General features: G+C 44.2%; 1 protein-coding gene across 5 annotated transcripts; it reads right to left on the bottom strand.

The window, feature by feature from the left end:
• Positions 1-2,518: 2,518 nt before the first annotated feature.
• Positions 2,519-9,626, bottom strand: LOC109882454 (cap-specific mRNA (nucleoside-2'-O-)-methyltransferase 2). 5 transcript variants are annotated; one of them, XM_031831010.1, is made up of 4 exons: positions 7,536-7,723; positions 6,934-7,111; positions 4,982-6,246; positions 2,519-4,692 (listed from the first exon to the last, which is right to left on the bottom strand). In XM_031831010.1, the coding sequence occupies exons 3-4, from the start codon at positions 6,227-6,229 to the stop codon at positions 3,622-3,624; spliced, it is 2,319 nt and encodes a 772-aa protein (XP_031686870.1). In that variant the 5' UTR covers positions 6,230-6,246; positions 6,934-7,111; positions 7,536-7,723; the 3' UTR covers positions 2,519-3,621. The 5 variants fall into 5 exon arrangements, with proteins under 5 accessions (XP_031686870.1, XP_020330151.1, XP_020330149.1 ...); XM_020474562.2 differs by lacking the exons at positions 6,934-7,111; positions 7,536-7,723 and adding an exon at positions 9,444-9,626; XM_020474560.2 differs by lacking the exon at positions 6,934-7,111 and having other exon boundaries at positions 7,657-7,787.
• Positions 9,627-19,750: the final 10,124 nt, after the last annotated feature.

Below are 19,750 nucleotides of genomic sequence, written 5' to 3'. Positions count from 1 at the left end.
TTTCCCACACAAGCCCCTACATCTTCAATGCAACACGCTCCCCCCATAATTATTCATTGTTATTATTATAAGAGGACGGCCTTTCCACTCCATTCACTTCACCTTTGGCCTTTCTCTCTGGTGTTAATTAAGTGATTACATCCCTGATCTATATTTTGATTCACTCCTGGATGGATGGAAGGACATATGGAAGGATAAGCTTTCCACAGATTGTGATGTAGCTGGAATCATGCCACCAGTGTAGACCATCCATCCACAGAAGAGGGGGCAGGGGTTCATCCATTCAGTGTGTAAGAGGCAGGGTTCATAGAGAACATCCAGTGTGTGTGTGTGTGTGTGTGTGTGTGTGTGTGTGTGTGTGTGTGTGTGTGTGTGTGTGTGTGTGTGTGTGTGTGTGTGTTTCAAGTTTAGCGTTTTATTAGTCGTATGTACAGGATGCACATTCTATACACCGTTCAACAAAATGCTTCCTTGCAGGTTCCTTCCCGACAATGCAACAAAGATAAGAATACGAACATAAAGTAAATGGCTCAGTAGAATATAATCAACTTTTTAGCAGAAGTATAATACAGTAAGGCACAATTTATAGTCCAATATGTACACATGTGCGTATCAGGGAAGGGGGGATTGGGAGGCAAGTTTTTAAATTGTGCATTATTAACAATAGTAATTAAGAGTCTGGTAGTAGCAGTTGTGATATGTGTGTATCATGAATGAGCATGTGTGTGTCTGTGTGTGTGTACAGATTGGGATTGGACAGAGCAGTGACAGAGGAACAAATTGGGAGCACTGAAAAGGGATTAAGTTTACAGTAAAATGTCACCCAATCACCTGACCAATTTATATCTTTCTCACCAACATAAGCCTATCATAACTCATTGTCATCTACCTCGCTTACCCACACACACTCTCTATTTCACTCTCTGTGACATAAATTAATCTATAGTATATTACACAGACAGAAGTTAATCAGTAAACTCACACTGTCACACAGACATAATGTAATCAAATGGATATTGCTTTTCCATGTTCAGTTGATGCCTTTGAAACTCTCCAAGCTATTGTTAGCATGTCTGTGTGCATGTATGTACACATTTGTGTGATTCAAACTGTGATTTATTCAGCAAAGGCAATGTGTGGGTAATGACCTTATACCAGGTCAGTGCTTAAAGTGTGAGAATGTGTGTGTGTGAACCTGTAGAACATAGCCATCCATCATAGGGTTCACCATTTAGCCTCATCCACACAGCAAAATTCTGATAAACCAGACATAGAAAAAGACACACTATTCTCTGTTCTGCTGTTGCCTCAACACTCTCTCACTCGCACAAACATTCTGATCTGAATGAACCTGCAGAGGGGTGGCTTGTTACCTTCTCCTTTTATAATTTTCTGTGCATCCAGACATCTGCTCAGTCCTTCATTAGTAGTCTCTGGCGTGTGAATTTTGCCAGGGGAGATGCTAGTTGTTCAGATATCACATAAAGCTGCCGACTCGGCTACCCCCCCCCCCCCCCCTCCAAACCCCATCTCTACCCTCACTCACAGATGGTGAGTGGATTTGGTTAATCGAAGCAAAAGCAGGGATTCTACTCGGAATCATTCAATGGTTCCATTAAAACGAATCATTAGATCGCACTCCCATCACTGAAGCCCTCCACAGCTATGGAAATCAACAGAGATTAGTTGGTAGTGGAGGAGTGGGCTGAGAAAGAGGAACAGAGAGCGTGAGAGAGATAGAGGAAGAATGTGAAAATGACTGTGTTCAACAGCAGTCACAGGGATTGGAAGAAGAGGTCAGCAGCGAAACAATGAGATGTCTAAAAATGCAATCTGAATCTACTTCTTCTGAGCTGACAGGGACCCCTTGGCTGTTGAGGCATTTTAAACCTCACTGTCATCTTCTCTATTACACTGTCCTTCGGTTGTTTCCCTCCTGACTGCTACCTAATTAACACACACAGACAGGAAAATTATTAATCAGCAAATTAGGGAATGGCTGGTACACTGGGACAAATACAGCTTCTCAAATACTCCCTTTCTCCAAATGGCCTACTGTGATACAAAGATTTGCTCATCACTTAATCTTATACCTCATCTACCTATAACATGTACTGACAGTACATTGGTACTGTATAAACAAGGCTCAGGACTGTAGCTCAGAAGTTTCCTTTGTGCTTTTGGATGGTTTTATAAAAACAAATTTAGAGCATTACAAAGAGAAAGAAGAATCATCTCAGTATCTTTATTTACCCTGATTTCAGCAGCTTGTGAATATTACAGGGCACCCCTGGGAGTTCTCACTCACTTTGGTAAACCTTAAACCCTCATCCTGAAGTGAAGTTCTTGCTGAAGTAGACACCAGGATTGTCCTGACAGCTTCTGCTAATGAAGACTTTTCTTGGTTCACAAATGGCTGTGTTCCAGACTCTGTTGTGAATATCTTGAAAATAAATAAGCTCTCCTCTGTTTCTATTCACTAAAGAAGACTAAAAGGCAAAACGAGGTAAGAATTCAGTGAAGTCAATTTATTTTATTTTATTAAAGGAATACAACCTGCACCCAAAAAATAAAAAAAATATTCAACAGCACATAAATATAAAAAAGTTTTTTCAAAGGCAAACAAAACCAATACAAAAGTATATATAAAACATTTCGTGGACACATTGGCTTGCACAGCATGTTCCCAAAACCCAAACCCAACATTTCGGTCCTACCATTTTTTTCAATAAAGTATCTGACCACATAGACGAGCTGTTCTACTGGATGCATCATTCCAAAGAAAACATAAAAATGCAGGTTAGACTGATGAGACATTTCAAGGCCAGCTGTGGATATTATCAGATCCTACATAATCAGGTATTCATTTGCAGTTTAACACCAGGTGTAAATGGTGTCTAAGTATAGATGCCGTAGAGGCAAGACTACATTTTCTTCAAACCCCTGCAGAGTGAAACAGTGCATGCACGGCTAGCCTTCACAGCAGTCCCCAGGTAAAAACAGTCACACAATCTACTGTATTTAGTCACTTCTGGTTAGACAGTGTCAAAAAATTACACAAAAAGGCTTTTTAACTCCTAACAAACTGCATGATAATATTTTTCTTTTAATAGTGAAACTAATATGAAAAGTATGTTTTACTTTAAATAACTTGAATTAGCAGTACATTAGTTATTGTGCTGTCCTAAAAATACATTAGATCAGAGACCCAGGGAAATGTGACCAAATGTTGTCCTAATTGAAACAGATTAACTGTTGATATTTACAATCATAAAAAAAATTAAGTCAGTTAGGTCTTCAATGTCTGATCACCACAGCATCAATCAAATTATATCAAATAGATCTACTTCACAGCATTGCTTGCCTCTAATTTTCATCAAAACAGGGACCAAATGTGCCCTTACTAAATATTGAAAGTTGCAAGGTCCAAAAACCATCCCACTTCTGTGATACAGATCTGAAGGGACCAGATGGGATTAAGTTAAGGGGGAGCTTCCACCCATCCAATTCCTTTACATCTGTCAACACTGATGGGGTAGGGGCTAGAGAAATTATCTAGTCAGTGCTCGTTTTCGGGCCAGGCTACGGTACAATCCACCTGAGACCCTCTGTTGACCCCAGCTAAGCCTGCATGAGCAGGTGCAGCAGTTGACGGGCGATGGCTGAATTCATGGTCCACAGGAACTCTATCAGCTCTCCTTTGAGCAGCTCCTCCATAGGAACAAACTGCAGTACCTGTCTCTGGCCAACAGGAGGCAGAATGTCAGCGTCCTCCTCCCCACTGGCCAGGCAGCCCATACGCTCCTGCAGGTCACGGAGGTGGGGAAGGACTTGAGCAGCAGCCTCTGGACAGAACCCCACACATACCAGCACAGCCCCTGCAGCACCTGGAGGAGAAGGACACCTGAAGGTGACAGAGCGGAAGGACATGTGGAGGCAAAGGACAGTTGCCGCGGTTACGCGGGTAAAGGCGGAGAGAATGGGCAAGAGGAGGGCATCACCGGGTCCCATGCGGCGCAGGGAGCGCAAGACACAGTCCAGCAGGTCTCTCTGATACTGTGGCTCCCCGTCATGCAGAGTGGTGTGGGCCGTAGGTGGTAACGAAGGCTCCGAACAGAACTCTAGCACCAACCCCCCAGCCTGCTCCTCACAATCCCCCCAACACGATGCTCTGCCAAAGACAAGGCACTTTCTGTTTCCCTTGCCATTGCAGGGAGTGATGTCACATTGGGCTGCCACCTCCAAGAGGATGGAGGTGGTACCAACCATTGGGCAGGAGCTACAGGGAGGGACCAGAGTCCAGGCAGCTGACCTGTCCATGCCTGAGCCTAGGGCAGCCTGCTCCAAGGCTTCATTGAGGTGGTTCAACAGACCCCCATCACAGAATGGTGAGTTCCTGACTACAGTGAGGGCTGCCCCCACTATCACAAACCAGGTGTCCATATGGCATTCTGCCAGCGGCCCTGCCAGCACACAGCCTGCCCCAGTGCCGTCGGGGCCGTGGCCTTCCACACAGGCAGCGTAGCGGCCCTTCCCAACACGCTCCTTCCAGCCCAGGGCCTGCAGCTCCCTCCGCTGGTTAAAGGAGCCCATCTGATTCTTCTGGCCCAGGGGCCTCCGACCCGTTACGCTGCAACACGCTGGGGCCACTGTGTTACGAGACAACCAGCGGGCCCGCGGCAGAGAACTCACCTACACACAGGAATAGGAAGAACAGCTCAAGCCTGGCTTGAACATTTTTATGCAGAACTTTGTATTAAACAAGTCACTGATAATAAATGACAGATCCACCAAAAATAAATTCAGGTTTCCATCGGTCACTGAATATCTCATATTATACTCATCAAACATTATTCTTAAACTGTAGATAATTATTATCCTAGCACTTCATAATATCTAACTAATGGTCAAAGGGCATCAAACTTTTATCGAGCTATAGGCTTCGCCATCTACTTTAACTTAGCATATTTGCCACTCTTACCTGGAAGCGCTGCAGGTACTCCTGAGCAGTGCAGTCCCTGATGTTTTCCAGTCGTTGCCTCTGCTTCTCATTCAGGCCCTCAAACATTCTCAGGTTTTCCCAAATCGTCCCTGTCTGTAGGTCATGGAAGTAGGAGCACGCCTGCTCATGTTGCGCCAGGAACGACTGTGGGAGGAGCTGGTTGGGGAATAGGGCCTCACGGGCAGCCAGGTCCGGCCCGAAGTGACGGATCAGCTTGGACAGCAGGGGCCTCACAGCCTTCTTACCATCGTAGTGAAGACAGACGACATACACCTCAGAGTTCCCTGCTTTGCTGGTTGCAGGTTTGAACACGCTGACGGAGCGGAAGCAGCAGTTTAACAGGTAGAGCAGGCAGACGGAGGAGTGCTCATACAGAGTGAACATCTTCAGTACAAACGAGCCGCCTGGGCCCAGAAGGAGGAGTGCTGCCGCAGCCTCACAGTAGTGCAGCGATGAGACCAGGGCCTCCTGCTCATCAGGGTTCCCCTGACAGTCAAAGCTCCCGTCCGCCGTCACCACGTCAATACGGCGCATGTTACCCACAAAGGTCTGCAGCTCCAACAGGTGCTTCTGGCTCATGATGTCTCCTGTGTTGTCCGAGCCAAAGAACCACCAGGGCAGAGTGTTGACGATGAGGCGGTCGTCTGTGATGGTGGTGCCCCCTCCGTTGGCCTCGTGATAGGGGTTGAGTGTGTTGGCTGCCCAACTCCAGTCACAGTAGCACGTGTGCTTGCTGGTTTTGAGATAGTGGTTCAGAGCGGCGATGAAGGCCCCTGGAGCCTCACACAGGTGAACAGTGTTCAGCTCCCCGCTCTGCAACGCCTCCTCTGGCAGAAGGTTGAAGGTGCCCAGGATCTCATAGAACTTGCACCAGGCCTGAGTGCAGATTTCGGCATTGGAGGCGGCTCGCACAGTACCAATAACCTTCCCGGCACGGTTGGTGGAATTGGTATGCTGGTGCCAGACATCCAGATCCTTATCGCTAAGTTGGTTCTTCACCTCATTTAGTGACGTCTTCAGGGTCTGCAGGAGGATGTGGTCCTGGGCCGGGTGTCTCAGTACTTCTCTGGGGTCAGGGATACACCACTCCCCATTGGCCGGTTTGACGTATGTCCTGACTTTATTGAAGAGTTCTCTGACCTCTGCAACTACTTCCGGGTCAAAGGCTTCCACATCAGTGGGCTGCTGCCTGCCAGCTTTCCTCCTCGCTCCCCGGCCCCAACTCATCCTCTCCACCAGACGCCCTGCAGCAACAAAAAAAAAACAACCGATGTGATTTGATGACGTCCACAACGCTATACAATGCATGCCCTGCAAATGTAGATTATATCAGGAAACTGTATTTTATTTACATATTTGTTGACTTTTTAGTTTATATGCATTAATGCCTAGTCCCAGGTCTGTGTAGCTACTGCCGTCACTCTATATATGCATGGGCAGTGGTTGATTACTGATTTATATGGCTGGTACCATAACGAGTTCTACCAGGTTATGGTCTCGGAGTCTGAACACACTAATAAAATAGGCCTAACTGAATAAACCTTTCTAAACACATAACCATGCCCGCAATCATTCTTCAAGTCCAGCTACATTGTTGCTATCGTGATTTAACTACGATGGAATAGTAGGCTTTGCCTTATGTTAAATGGACATTTGGCAGTGTACATGAATAATTTTCTGCATCTGAATCAACAGGGTGGGTTTGTAAATTCAACCTGGAGTGACAGTGTGCTCTGGGCGTTTGTAAATTCAGAGCGTTTCACTCTTGGAGCATTCAGAGCGCAAACTGGACGCTCCGGCCAAAGAAGAGTAGGGTTGATCCGAGCGTTTTGACCTCACAACCGCAGTCAATCACCCAAGTGAACTGGCTAACGTTGGCTAGCTACTTCCAGACACAAATGAGAGAACACCTCACTCTGACCATTACTCACCCTAGCAGAGAAGGTTAGGCTGTTTTCATGTAATTCAGAGCTTTGGTGACTAAATGGGGTGCTGGCAACAAGTTAATCACGTTTTTTTTGCAGACGTTTACTGATTCCGGCCATATTGAACGGGTGTTGAGTGTTCGTAACGTTATTCTGCGCTCTTGCATACTCAGACGAGAGTGCTCTGAAATCGGAGTAGATAGACAGAGCGAATTTAGGAACGCACTCACAGCAAGCAGGCAGGACAGCTTACTACACCTCTGACTAGCTAGCTAACCTCCTACTAAAGCTAACCTGCTAGCCAAACGTTCGGCATTTCATACAATGTGCCTAAAGGCGAAACAAGTAAGCTAAATCATTTATTTACATTTTATTGCTGGCTATAATACATATTTAAGGCATACATAACTTAACTAGTTTAAATGGTTCTGTGAGTTGCTAACAGCATTTGTCCCCCTCTCCTTGCAGGTGCAGCGGCTACGTCTGTGTTGCTAAGCAAGAAACTACGGGGTCGACTTTTAGGGCTAAACTCATTTCGTTAGCTAACTAAGCTAGTTTCTCTAGCGTTAAGGAACATATCCTAATGAATAACATTACATCTACTATACCTTGCTTGTTTACTGTACAAACACTTCCATAAGACACACGTTTACAACGCTTACGGTCGTTAATTTTTGTTTGTAACTTGAGCTTCCCGCCGGTCATAATGCTAACTTAAAAGGTTCATACCTAGCTAATGCTAGGCCAGCTAACATCCTCTTTCTCTCAGCACAGCTAGCTTCTCAGCAGACATTTTTTTTTAATGAGACAGATGTGCGCCCCCCGAAAAAAATAGACTTCTTCGGTGAGGTTTAATGGCGGTTGGCATCCAATATGTTGCATTACCGCCCCCAACTGAACTATAGGTCCATTACACTTAAAATACTAAATGGGAATCCGAAAAAAAAAATATATTTATTATTGCCCTATCAACTAACCCTATACTCATTAAAACCCATCACCTTATTCCACGACTTTAACCCTCTCCGATCCTACCCTAGGCCAACAGCCCGAGAAGATGGGACACCACCGCTCAACACAACCTGTAACTCTTCTGAAGTTAAATCTTGTATACCTAAATACTTCTCTGCAGTTGCCACCACAGCATATATTTTCTGTGATTTACTTCCCATTTCTGCAATACAGTTGACATCTATTACTATGAACACTAAGAAGCCAACCTTACTGAAGCATAACTCACTGATTGGCCTATCCCTCTGTACTGGCACAAATCTAACACTCACTGGGATCCTCACCCTTGACCCATCCTCGTCCACTTTCTTCACTGCCTCAGAATATGACACCTTCTGCACTACTCTTACCCTGGCCACCTCAACCTGCCTCTCTAGGCCCATAGACTTCCGATCCCCAGCAACATGAGCACCCTTACAATTGACAAACAACTTTATCCACCGAAACTTCCCAATCCTCTGTCACATGCCCTCCGGCACACTTCCCACATCTTAGAATCTACCTCTTACACACTGCTGCAACATGAACATAAACATTGCACCTGAAACAGAGCAGTGGATTCTGCACAAAAGCTCTAACCAGATAACTGATATATCCTAACATGACTTTGTCTGGTAGAGACTGACAATGACTCTTCTGTTTCACCATGCTCCCCACTGGGTCTGGGTCGCACCAAATGGCAGGCATCACAAACACCAGGAATGTTCAACTTCAATTGCTACACCTCCACACTTAACGCTACCACAGACAGCTAAGAGCAAAGCAAGAAACAGATCTTTACCCACGTTGCATGACACAAAGCGCCTTCTCCCTCTGGTCATAAGTAACACAAACAAATATCACAAGTCCACTACAGGTTACCTTTAATTGATTTAAGATTCTTTGGGATTGGGTTGGTGGATCGCATCTGACTTGAATACACCGCCACCTACTGTACTGGAGTGTGAGGCCAGGCACAGCCAAACTACATAAAATTATGTCCTTAGTCCTGTTCCTCTAAGAAAGTGAAATAGAGCCTTAAAACACCACTTCCCTCCCCCACTGCACCACCAAAACCCCAACCCTGTCCAGCCTCTAACCCTTTTACACAATCTCTCCTTATCTACGCTATATAATTCCCAAAATATCAACACATACTCCACCGTTTCCTCCACTAAACAGTCATCACACTGACCTGTTTCATGTCTCCCTATCACAATGTGGCATTCAAACCTGTGTGCCCAAACCGTAGTCTACTCCACACAACTTCCTCTCACCTACATCCCATACTCCCCACCTCTTCCTTTACTGATCATTACATGTGAGAAAATTGGCTCCCTTGACTACTAGCATCCCACTTCCTTTGCCAAAAATCAAACCCTTTTGCTCGGATCAAGGACTTGAATTCCCTGCGGCCCAGAGGGACCTCAATATATACCCTCTCGCCTAACAGCACTCTTAGCCAACACATCAGCCTTCTCATTACCCTCCACACGCACATGGGTGGGAACCCAGAAAAAGCTTACCACCACTCCCATTAACAGCACCATCATCTCCAAAAACAAGTCTCCCCTATCTGACCTGCCCATCTTCACATTACTCAACACTGCAGCCAAATCAGAGCTGATCATCACTCGGAATGTTTCATCTCCTCCACCAATTTTAAACCTATTATCAAGCACATCAACTTGGCCGCATACACTGACACATAATCAGTTAACTGCTTGAATGCGCTAACGTTGTTCTTCTTATTATTTAAATGTGTATTGGCGGATCGAAACCGTGATGTGCTTACACCGCCACCTACTGTACTGGAGTCAAGGCCTCCCTATTCATCTATCCCTCTTATCTTGCTCTGTGTTTCCACCTACTATTCTGGAGTGTGAATTCATTACACTTCGTAGAAAAATTGCAATACCAACTTACCTTATACCCATTAACGCCACCCCAGTTATCACTCCTTTCAACAGCGCCCTGCTCCGGGGAGCAAAAAAAGTCCCAGTACTTGTCCCTAGGTGCTTGGGAAGAAGCACCCGTTTCCTCTGGGTGGTAGAAATGTAAAAAATCATCACGAGTCCACTTCGAGTTACTTTCACCAACAACAGTCTCCAACCTTTTCTCCACCCAACCTGACACCACATATGGACCTTCCAGAAGGCAAGGAAACATTCTCTTTAGAAATCTCAGTCTCACTGGGCCAGAATCTTTTCTGTTCAAAATAAAACAGATCTGATCCCTACACAGGCTCCAGGTGAACTGGGAGGGCGGGCCGTCTCCCAGCGCCAGTACCCCTTCAAGTCTTCTGATGTAAACACCTGAAGTCTCAAAAACATTTCTGCTGCAGCCACAAGTTTCTTTGACTTCTTTGACACTTGAGCCATAAGGTTTAGAACTGTGGCGATGATGCCACAAACTCCACCTTATAACAAACAGGGTATCTTTTGAATGGCAGCAAACATTTATGACAAGCTGTGGTGCATCCACTACCATATCTTCATTAGCTTCACTTGTTTTGTCAACTCTTTTAATTGCCTCCACATAGGAGATTCGATTGACCGCTCTAACTTTTGCCACCTCAATCTCTTTCACCCTTACAGGGCACTCCAGGAACTTGGGATCATGATCCCCACCACAATTGTAACACCGTTGTCCTTCTACACACCGTTCTTCCGTATACTCCATCCGTCTGCACAAACTTGAAACATGGCCAATTCCTTTGTAATTTTTTACAATGCAATGGTTTGGTGAAGAAAGCTCTTACAGCGAATCTTACATAACTAGGTTTCACATTCGTAGGTAGATGCTCTTTATTAATAAATAAAACAGGACGACAGACTTTCTTATTTTTCCCCGTTCACCCAGCGGGTAAGGCGCCGGACACCAACTACACCAGGAATTCTCTTCATGTATTTAATGTTAACATCCATCGTCACCCCTGAAATGACTCGGGGCGCTCTGCTCTGAAGTTCAAAGCATGATACTTCTGTTGTATTGATTCTTTTGAGGCATACTGCAACCTTCCTCTGTTCTACAGAATCCTAATTAATCAGAATAATAGCACTTCTGGTCACTTTGAAAGATTCCACTTTTCCCAGAGTATGTTTCACCATCTTCGACACCTCAAACGGGTCTCCCATGTATGCATCCTTCACATACACAAATATCTATCCTCCATTCCAACTTTAGATCATTTCCTTTTTGTTTCATTCTTTGACACTGCTGTTGTCCATTCATCTTCACCAACTTTGCTCAACGCACTGCTCGATTCAACCCCGGCATTCACTTCCACCATCTTCCTCCTAAATGACCACTTCCCATTTTAGGGCTCTTCTTTCCCAGTCCTAGTCATCCCCCCATTATTAGGCTATATCTAAGTTTACATTTTATCACTCTTTTGCTTTTCCACCATTTCCATCTGTATTTTGTGCATTTTATAACCAATAAATCCAGTCTGTGAACCTCATCCAGACAAACACCCACACAAAACCCCTAGTTTTAATCCATGTTTGCAACATAACATTTTGAAAAGATTGGATGACAACGACCTTACGCTGCCTGGTTGGCAATGGGCAGTGCTTGACTTGGTCTGAAATAGGTATCGGTACTATTTTTGGGTCCCGGTACCGTTTGTATTTAAGTGCTGGAACTTTAAGCCAATATTTAAGGTGTTGGAACTCAAGCTGTAGAACATTTGAGGTGCCAGTACAGTTCCTGTGAGCTGGGGCCCGAGTCAAGCACTGGCATTGGGGCCATTAGGGAAATCCCACACTAAATAGAACTGATCCAGAACAAATTAAGTGAAGTCTGACATAAGTCCTTCTCTGACTGCACCGAACCATTGGGAAACCAGAAATCCACAACTTCACCCCCATCACCCAATGTCTCAGCCTGTCGAGTGGAGCTGCGGGTGATGTAATGGCCTTAATTTGACATGATAATGGTTCGTTTATTAGTCTGAGAGAACAACATAAGAACTGTGTGCACTCTACCCATACTGCCTTGAGGCGCGTACATCTGTGCTCTGTCTCACAGTATGTTCCCAAATTACTACTGCTGTAACTGTGATAAGAGTTAGACATCTTAGAAATTACTCCCTTTTGAGACACATGCCAGTAATGACAGAATGGGGTCGAAAGAGTTGGAATTATGGTACATTTTAAAAATGTTATTCACTAACCAAAAATATATTGTTTATTTGTGACATGCTTAAGCTTGAGGAAGTCTCAGCCTTTTCTCCACACTTGAGGATGCCATTGTCCTATTCAGACCATTTTAGAAAAGTATTTGTTAAAATTATTTTATTACCAAAGTAGACTTGCTAACAAGATACAGTTGAAGTCGGAAGTTTGCATACACTTAGGTTGGAGTCATTAAAACTCATTTTTCAACCACTCCACACATTTCTTGTTAACAGAACTATAATTTTGGCAAGTCGGTTAGGATATCTACTTTGTGCATGACACAAGTAATTTTTCCAACAATTGCTTACAGACAGATTATTTCACTTATAATTCACTGTATCACAATTCCAGTGGGTCAGCAGTTTACATACACTAAGTTGACAGTGCCTTTTAAACACCTTGGAAAATTGTAGACCCCTACAAGTCTTGTTCATCCTTGGGAGCAATTTCCAAATGCCTGAAGGTACCACGTTCATCTGTACAAACAATAGTACGCAAGTATAAATACCATGGGACCACGCAGCTGTCATACCGCTCAGGAAGGAGATGTGTTCTGTCTCCTAGAGATGAATGTACTTTGGTGCGAAAAGTGCAAATCAATCGCAGAACAACAGCAAAGGACCTTGTGAAGATGCTGGAGGTGCACTTCACAAAATAGATGGCACCATGAGGTAGGAAAATTCTGTGGATATCTTGAAGCAACATCTCAAGACATCAGTCAGGAAGTTAAAGCTTGGTCACAAATGTCAAGGCTGTGGGTACCTGATGAAAGGAGTCAGGCGCAGGAGAGCTGAGATGCATGGACAAGGTATTTAATTCAAGAAAACACCAGTACAAACACAATACTATGGTGCTGGAAAGATACTGGTACCACGAATTAAACGGGCGTAACAACAAAACCCAGCAATAATAATACCAGCCATCAGATACAGCCTAACAATAAAACAAACACGCACACAAACATGGGGGAACCCAGAGGGTTAAATAATGAACATGTAAAGGGGAGGAATTGAAACCAGGTGTGTAGAAAACAAAGACAAAACAAATGGAAAGTGAAAAGTGGATCGGTGATGGCTAGAAGGCCGGTGACATCGACTGCCGAACGCCGCCCGAACAAGGATAGGGACCGACTTCGGCGGAAGTCGTGACAGCAAATGGGTCTTCCAAATGGACAATGACCCCAAGCATACTTCCAAAGTTGTGGCAGAATGGCTTAAGGACAACAAAGTCAAGGTATTGGAGTGGCCATCACAAAGCCCTGACGTCAATCCTATAGAAAATTTGTTGGCAAAACTGAAAAAGCGTGTATGAGCAAGGAGGCCTACAAACCTGACTCAGTTACACCAGCTCTGTCAGGAGGAATGAGCCAGAATTCACCCAACTTATTGTGGGAAACTTGTGGAAAGCTACCTGAAACGTTTGACCCAAGTTAAACAATTTAAAGGCAATGCTACCAAATACTAATTGAGTGTATGTAAACTCCTGACCCACTGGGAATGTGATGAAAGAAATTAAAGCTGAAAAAAATAATTCTCTACTATTATTCTGACATTTCACATTCTTAAAATAAAGTGGTGATCCTAACTTACCTAAGACAGGGAATTTTTACTACGATTAAATGTCAGGGATTGTGGAAAAACTGAGTTTAAATGTATTTGGCTAAGGTGTATGAAAACTTCCGACTTAAACTGTATTTGTCTGCCACTTTATATTTTTCTTACTTTATTGTGTTTCCCTCTCTAGAGAGATGTTTCACTCTTCCTCTATGACAATGTGTTTGTTTGCAGTTGTCTATGTCAATGATATCAATGTCTCTTCATGATGTCACTATCATTGTGTGTGTGTGTGTGTTAGAGGGAGCAGTGTGTTGGAACTGTAACATACGAGAACAGAGACACTGCTGCTGAATGCTGGAAACAGGGCGGAACTTTTGATGCCATCATACAACTATACACTACATGACCAGAAGTATGTGGACACCTGCTCGTTGAACATCTCATTCCAAAATCATGGGCATTAATATGGAGTTGGTCCCCCCCTTGCTGCTATAACAGCCTCCACTCTTCTGGGAAGACTTTCCATTAGATGATGGAACATTGCTACGGGGAATTGCTTCCATTCAGGCACAAAAGCATTTATGAGGTCGGGCACGGATGTTGGGCAATTAGGCCTGGCTCGCAGTGGGCATTTCAATTCATCCCAAAGGTGTTCGATGGGGTTGAGGTCAGGGCTCTTTGCAGGCCAGTAAAGTTCTTTCACACCGATCTCGATAAACCATTAATGTATGGACCACGCTTTGTGCATGGGGGCATTGTCATGCTGAAACAGGAAAGAGCCTTTCCCAAACTGTTGCCACAAAGTTGGAAGCACAGAATCATCTAGAATGTAATTGTATGCTGTAGCGTTAAGATTTAACTTCACTGGAACTAAGGGGCCTGAACCATGAAAAACAGCCCCAGAACATTATTACTCCTCCACCAAACTTTACAGTTGGCACTAGAGAACACGTTTCCACCTCTCCAGAGTCCAATGATGGTGAACTTTACACCACTCCAGCTGACACTTGGCATTGCACATGGTGATCTTAGGCTTGTGTGTGGCTGTTCGGCTATGGAAACCCATTTCATTAAGCTCCTGACAAACAGTTATTGTGTTGACTTTGCTTCCAGAGGCAGTTTGGAACTCGGTAGTGAGTATTGCAACCGAGAACAGACGATTTTTACTGTCCCATTCTGTGAGCTTGTGTGACCTACCACTTCGCAGCAGAGCCGTTGTTGCTCCTAAACATTTCCACTTCACAATAACAGCCCTTACAGTTGACCGGGACAGCTCTAGCAGAGCAGAAATTTGACGAACTGACTTGTTGGAAAGGTGGCATCTTATGACGGTGTCATGTTGAAAGTCACTGAGCTTTTCAGTGTGGCCATTCTACTGCAAATGTTTGTTTATGGAGATTGCATGGCTGTATGCTCGACTTTATAACTGTCAGCAACGAGTGTGGCTGAAATACACTAATTTGAAGGGGTGTCCACATACTTTTGTATATATAGCGTATTTGAATGTAGTGGCAACAAGAGACACACACGTTCCTTATACTAGGCAGTTTCTTTCCCCCGATGATTGTGAACATCCGATTACATCTGATTAGGAAGAACCGAGCTTAAAGTGTCCTCTAACTGTCAACTCAATTACTGAATAACAGCCTGAGAGAGGCAGAAGCAGAGGGAGAGAATGATGGAGGGGGAGAGCCAGTTAAAAACACTGCAATATTTTTGTGTAGTTCTAGTACACACTGGTTGTGTGTGATGTCTGCATTGTGCTGTACTGTAATTGTGGCCCAGCTGGGCTCATTGGTGTGTTTCACACATTCCCATTAGGTGAGAATTTTGGCTCGGATGCAGAAAGAATTGGAGGCTGTGTGTGTGTGTTTGTGCATGTGAGTGCTTGTATGTATCCATGTGCTGTGAATACATGTACACTGAGTATACAAAGCATTTTGAACACCGGCTCTCTCCATGAAATAGACTGACTAGGTGAATCCAGGTGAAAGCTATGATCCCTTATTGATGTCACTTGCTAAATCCACATCAATCATATGAAGGGGAGGAGACAGGTTGAAGAAGGATTTTTAAGCCTTGAGACAATTGAGACATGTTTTGTGTATGTGTGCCATTCAGAGGGTAAAAAAATGTAAGTGCCTTTGAACAGGGTATGGTAGTAGATGCCAGGCTTTTGTGTCAAGAACTGCAACACTGCTGGGTTTTTCACACTCAACAGTTTCCCATGTGTATCAAGAATGGTCCACCACCCAAAGGACATCCCGACATGCTTTTGACACCTTGTAGAGTCCATCCCCCGATGAATTGTGGCTGTCCTGAGGGGGGTTGGGAACTCAATATTAGGAAGGTGTTCCTAATGTTTGGTATACTCACTGTATTTCATGCACATACTGTATATTATGTAATTATTCCATAATTAGTCCAGTTATTCCATAACTCTTAGAGAAACCCTGATGAGCTTCCTGCAGGGACAGCAATCCCTCTCATTACCAAACAGAGCTGCAGTGAGACGATAATTGCAATATCTGCCACAGATTACAGCGTTAGCATTTTTTCTCTAAAATTAACCTATTAACATACAGCCTTCCAAAAGAAAAACACCTAGAAATAGAAGAGAGTTGCTCCTTGATGGTGCCTTCAATTACATAACCAATCTCTTAATCTGTGGTACAGATTAAGGAAATGTACTTTATTTAAGCTCTGATGTGTGTTTTAGATACCTTGGGCAGTATAGAGCAATGCAGTGTAGGTTATGATAGCCTGCTTGTGCTTGGATCACAGGGCAATCTGTCAGCTACTAGGGACAGAATTATTGTATATTTGAAACACCTGTACAATCTTCAAATCACACAAACTTATACACACACTCACATGCACACTCACATAGACACACACGTTTCAAGTTTTCTCACAAAGCCTGACAGCAAGATAACAAAGCAAATGATGTGTGACTAAGAAGATTAAAAGTGTTTCTGATTGATCATCTGAGCAGTTTCCCTCTCAGTCATTCCCTGCCAGTAAAGATCTGGGGGGGGAAACGCACAAACCCCAATCTCCTCTCTTTCCATGTGAGCAATAGTAATCATTAACATATTCTACCGTCAGCTTGCGAGCTATCAGAGCTGTGTGTGTTCGTGTGCGTGATCTTGTGCTGCCACTGTCACATTGATTAAATGCTTGACGGCCAGTTCCATTGTCTTCCTGTATCCAGTAATTATTCAATTGTCTTCAAATAGTGCCACTTTATTGAATGTAAGGAATTTAATTTGCCAAGGGCAAATTAGGAGGCAGATGTAATGATGTTACACTGTTGTGAATGTGTATAAGGTATAAAGGCTGCATGCGTGTGCGTGTGTGTGTTGTCAGCAGCCTGATCTGTGGTTTCAGCCTATGACTCTCTATGCATAGATACAGTACATCCCTCATTTCCCCACTCTGTCACATTACTCATTCACACACCGACTCACACACATACGCTTCACACTCTGCTAGGGTTCAGTTCGTTATATCTGGAGTATTTCTCCTGTCTTAGTTGGTATCCTGTGTGAATTTAAGCATGCTCTCTAATTCCCTCTCTCTTTTTTTCTCTCTCTCTCTCTCTCTCTGAGGAGGACCTGAGCCCTAGGACCATCCCTCAGGACTACCTGGCCTGATGACTCCTTGCTGTCCCCAGTCCACTTGGTTGTGCTGCTGCTCCAATTTCAACTGTTCTGCCTGTGGCTATGGAAGCCTGACCTGTTCACTGGACGTGCTACCTTGTCCCAGACCTGCTGTTTTCAACTCTCTAGAGACAGCAGGAGCGGTAGAGATACTCTGAATGATCGGCTATGAAAAGCCAACTGACACTTACTCCTGAGGTGCTGACCTGTTGCACCCTCTACAACCACTGTGATTATTATTATTTGACCCTGCTGGACATCTATGAACATTTGAACATCTTGGCCATGTTCTGTTATAATCTCCACCCGGCACAGCCAGAAGAGGACTGGCCACCCCTCATAGCTGTTCCTCTCTAGGTTTCTTCCTCGGTTCCGGCCTTTCTAGAGAGTTTTTCCTAGCCACCGTGCTTATACACCTGCATTGCTTGCTGTTTGGGGTTTTAGGCTGGATTTCTGTACAGCACTTTGCGACATCAGCTGATGTAAGAAGGGCTTTATAAATACATTTGATTGATTGATTGATCACTATAACTACTGATTCTGATGTTGGTTAACACTTAAACAGTCATATTCAGCATCTCTGCTGTCGGGCTCTACACTGCACATCACTGATATACCAGTACTCACCGCTGGGATAGAGGGAGGCCAGTGAGGAGGGAGAGTGGGAGAGAAGAAGAGATGCAGAGCAACAACAAACTAAATACGTATAAAGGGAGAGAAAATGGAAGTGTTTCCATATGTTCTGTCATTTTGAGGTGCAGTCTTTATTTACAATGTCTCATTGTGGAAGAACTCATTCAGTCGTCCTGCCTTCATCCCTATGAAAGACTGCCCCCTGCCACAGCTCTGCAACATGACACTGCAAACTGACTGGACTGTAGCTGCATATCTGTTGTGATTAGTTGTGATGGCCACAAAGGAAGAATAATTTATGAATGCACATACATGTCTATGCATACATACATACAGTGGGGAGGACAGGTATTAGATACACTGCCGATTCTGCAGGTTTTCCTACATACAAAGCATGTAGAGGTCTGTCATTTTTATCATAGGTACACTTCAACTGTGAGAGACGGAATCTAAAACAAAAATCCAGAAAATCACATTGTATGATTTTTAAGTAATTAATTTGCATTTTATTGCATGACATAAGTATTTGATACATCAGAAAATAAGAACTTAATATTTGGTACAGAAACTTTTGTTTGCAATTACAGAGATCATACGTTTCCTGTAGTTCTTGACCAGGTTTGCACACACTGCAGCAGGGTTTTTGGCCCACTCCTCCATACAGACCTTCTCCAGATCCTTCAGGTTTCGGGGCTGTCGCTGGGCAATACAGACTTTCAGCTCCCTCCAAAGATTTTTTATTGGGTTCAGGTCTGGAGACTGGCTAGACCACTCCAGGACCTTGAGATGCTAATTACGGAGCCACTCCTTAGTTGCCCTGGCTGTGTGTTTCGGGTTGTTGTCATGCTGGAAGACCCAGCCACGACCCATCTTCAATGCTCTTACTGAGGGAAGGAGGTTGTTGGCCAAGATCCCGCGATACATGGCCCCATCCATCCTCCCCTCAATACGGTGCAGTCGTCCTGTCCCCTTTGCAGAAAAGCATCCCCAAAGAATTATGTTTCCACCTCCATGCTTCACGGTTGGGATGGTGTTCTTGGGGTTGTACTCATCCTTCTTCTTCCTCCAAACACGGCGAGTGGAGTTTAGACCAAAAAGCTCTATTTTTGCCTCATCAGACCACATGACCTTCTCCCATTCCTCCTCTGGATCATCCAGATGGTCATTGGCAAACTTCAGACGGGCCTGGACATGTGCTGGCTTGAGCAGGGGGACCTTGCGTGCGCTGCAGGATTTTAATCCATGACGGCGTAGTGTGTTACTAATGGTTTTCTTTGAGACTGTGGTCCCAGTTCTCTTCAGTACATTGACCAGGTCCTGCCGTGTAGTTCTGGGCTGAACTTCTTCCATTTTCTAATAATTGCGCCAACAGTTGTTGCCTTCTCACCAAGCTGCTTGCCTATTGTCCCGTAGTCCATCCCAGCCTTGTGCAGGTCTACAATTTTATACCTGATGTCCTTACACAGCTCTCTGGTATTGGCCATTGTGGAGAGGTTGGAGTCTATTTGATTGAGTGTGTGGACAGGTGTCTTTTATACAGGTAACAAGTTCAAACAGGTGCAGTTAATACAAGTAATGAGTGGAGAACAGGAGGGCTTCTTAAAGAAAAACGAACAGGTCCGTGAGAGCCGGAATTCTTACTGGTAGGTGATCAAATACTTATGTCATGCAATAAAATGCAAATTAATTACTTAAAAATCATACAATGTGATTTTCTGGATTTTTGTTTTAGATTCCGTCTCTCACAGTTGAAGTGTACCTATGACAAAAATTACAGACCTCTACATGCAAGTAGGAAAAC

This window comes from Oncorhynchus kisutch, linkage group LG8 (assembly GCF_002021735.2).
Source record: "Oncorhynchus kisutch isolate 150728-3 linkage group LG8, Okis_V2, whole genome shotgun sequence".
Classification (NCBI taxonomy): Eukaryota; Metazoa; Chordata; class Actinopteri; order Salmoniformes; family Salmonidae; genus Oncorhynchus; species Oncorhynchus kisutch.
Note: the sequence above shows the minus strand (reverse complement) of the source record. Positions and strands in the feature narration are given on the sequence as shown.

Bases quoted from the DNA above. Each gene is read 5' to 3' on its own strand.
- LOC109882454 (XM_020474557.2), bottom strand. From the start codon at position 7,632: ATGACCGGCGGGAAGCTCAAGTTACAAACAAAAATTAACGACCGTAAG. The intron at 6,247-7,535 runs GTATAGTAGATG...TTGTTGCTGCAG, and splicing joins TTGTACAGTAAACAAGCAAG to GGCGTCTGGTGGAGAGGATG. The intron at 4,693-4,981 runs GTAAGAGTGGCA...TCCTGTGTGTAG, and splicing joins AGTACCTGCAGCGCTTCCAG to GTGAGTTCTCTGCCGCGGGC.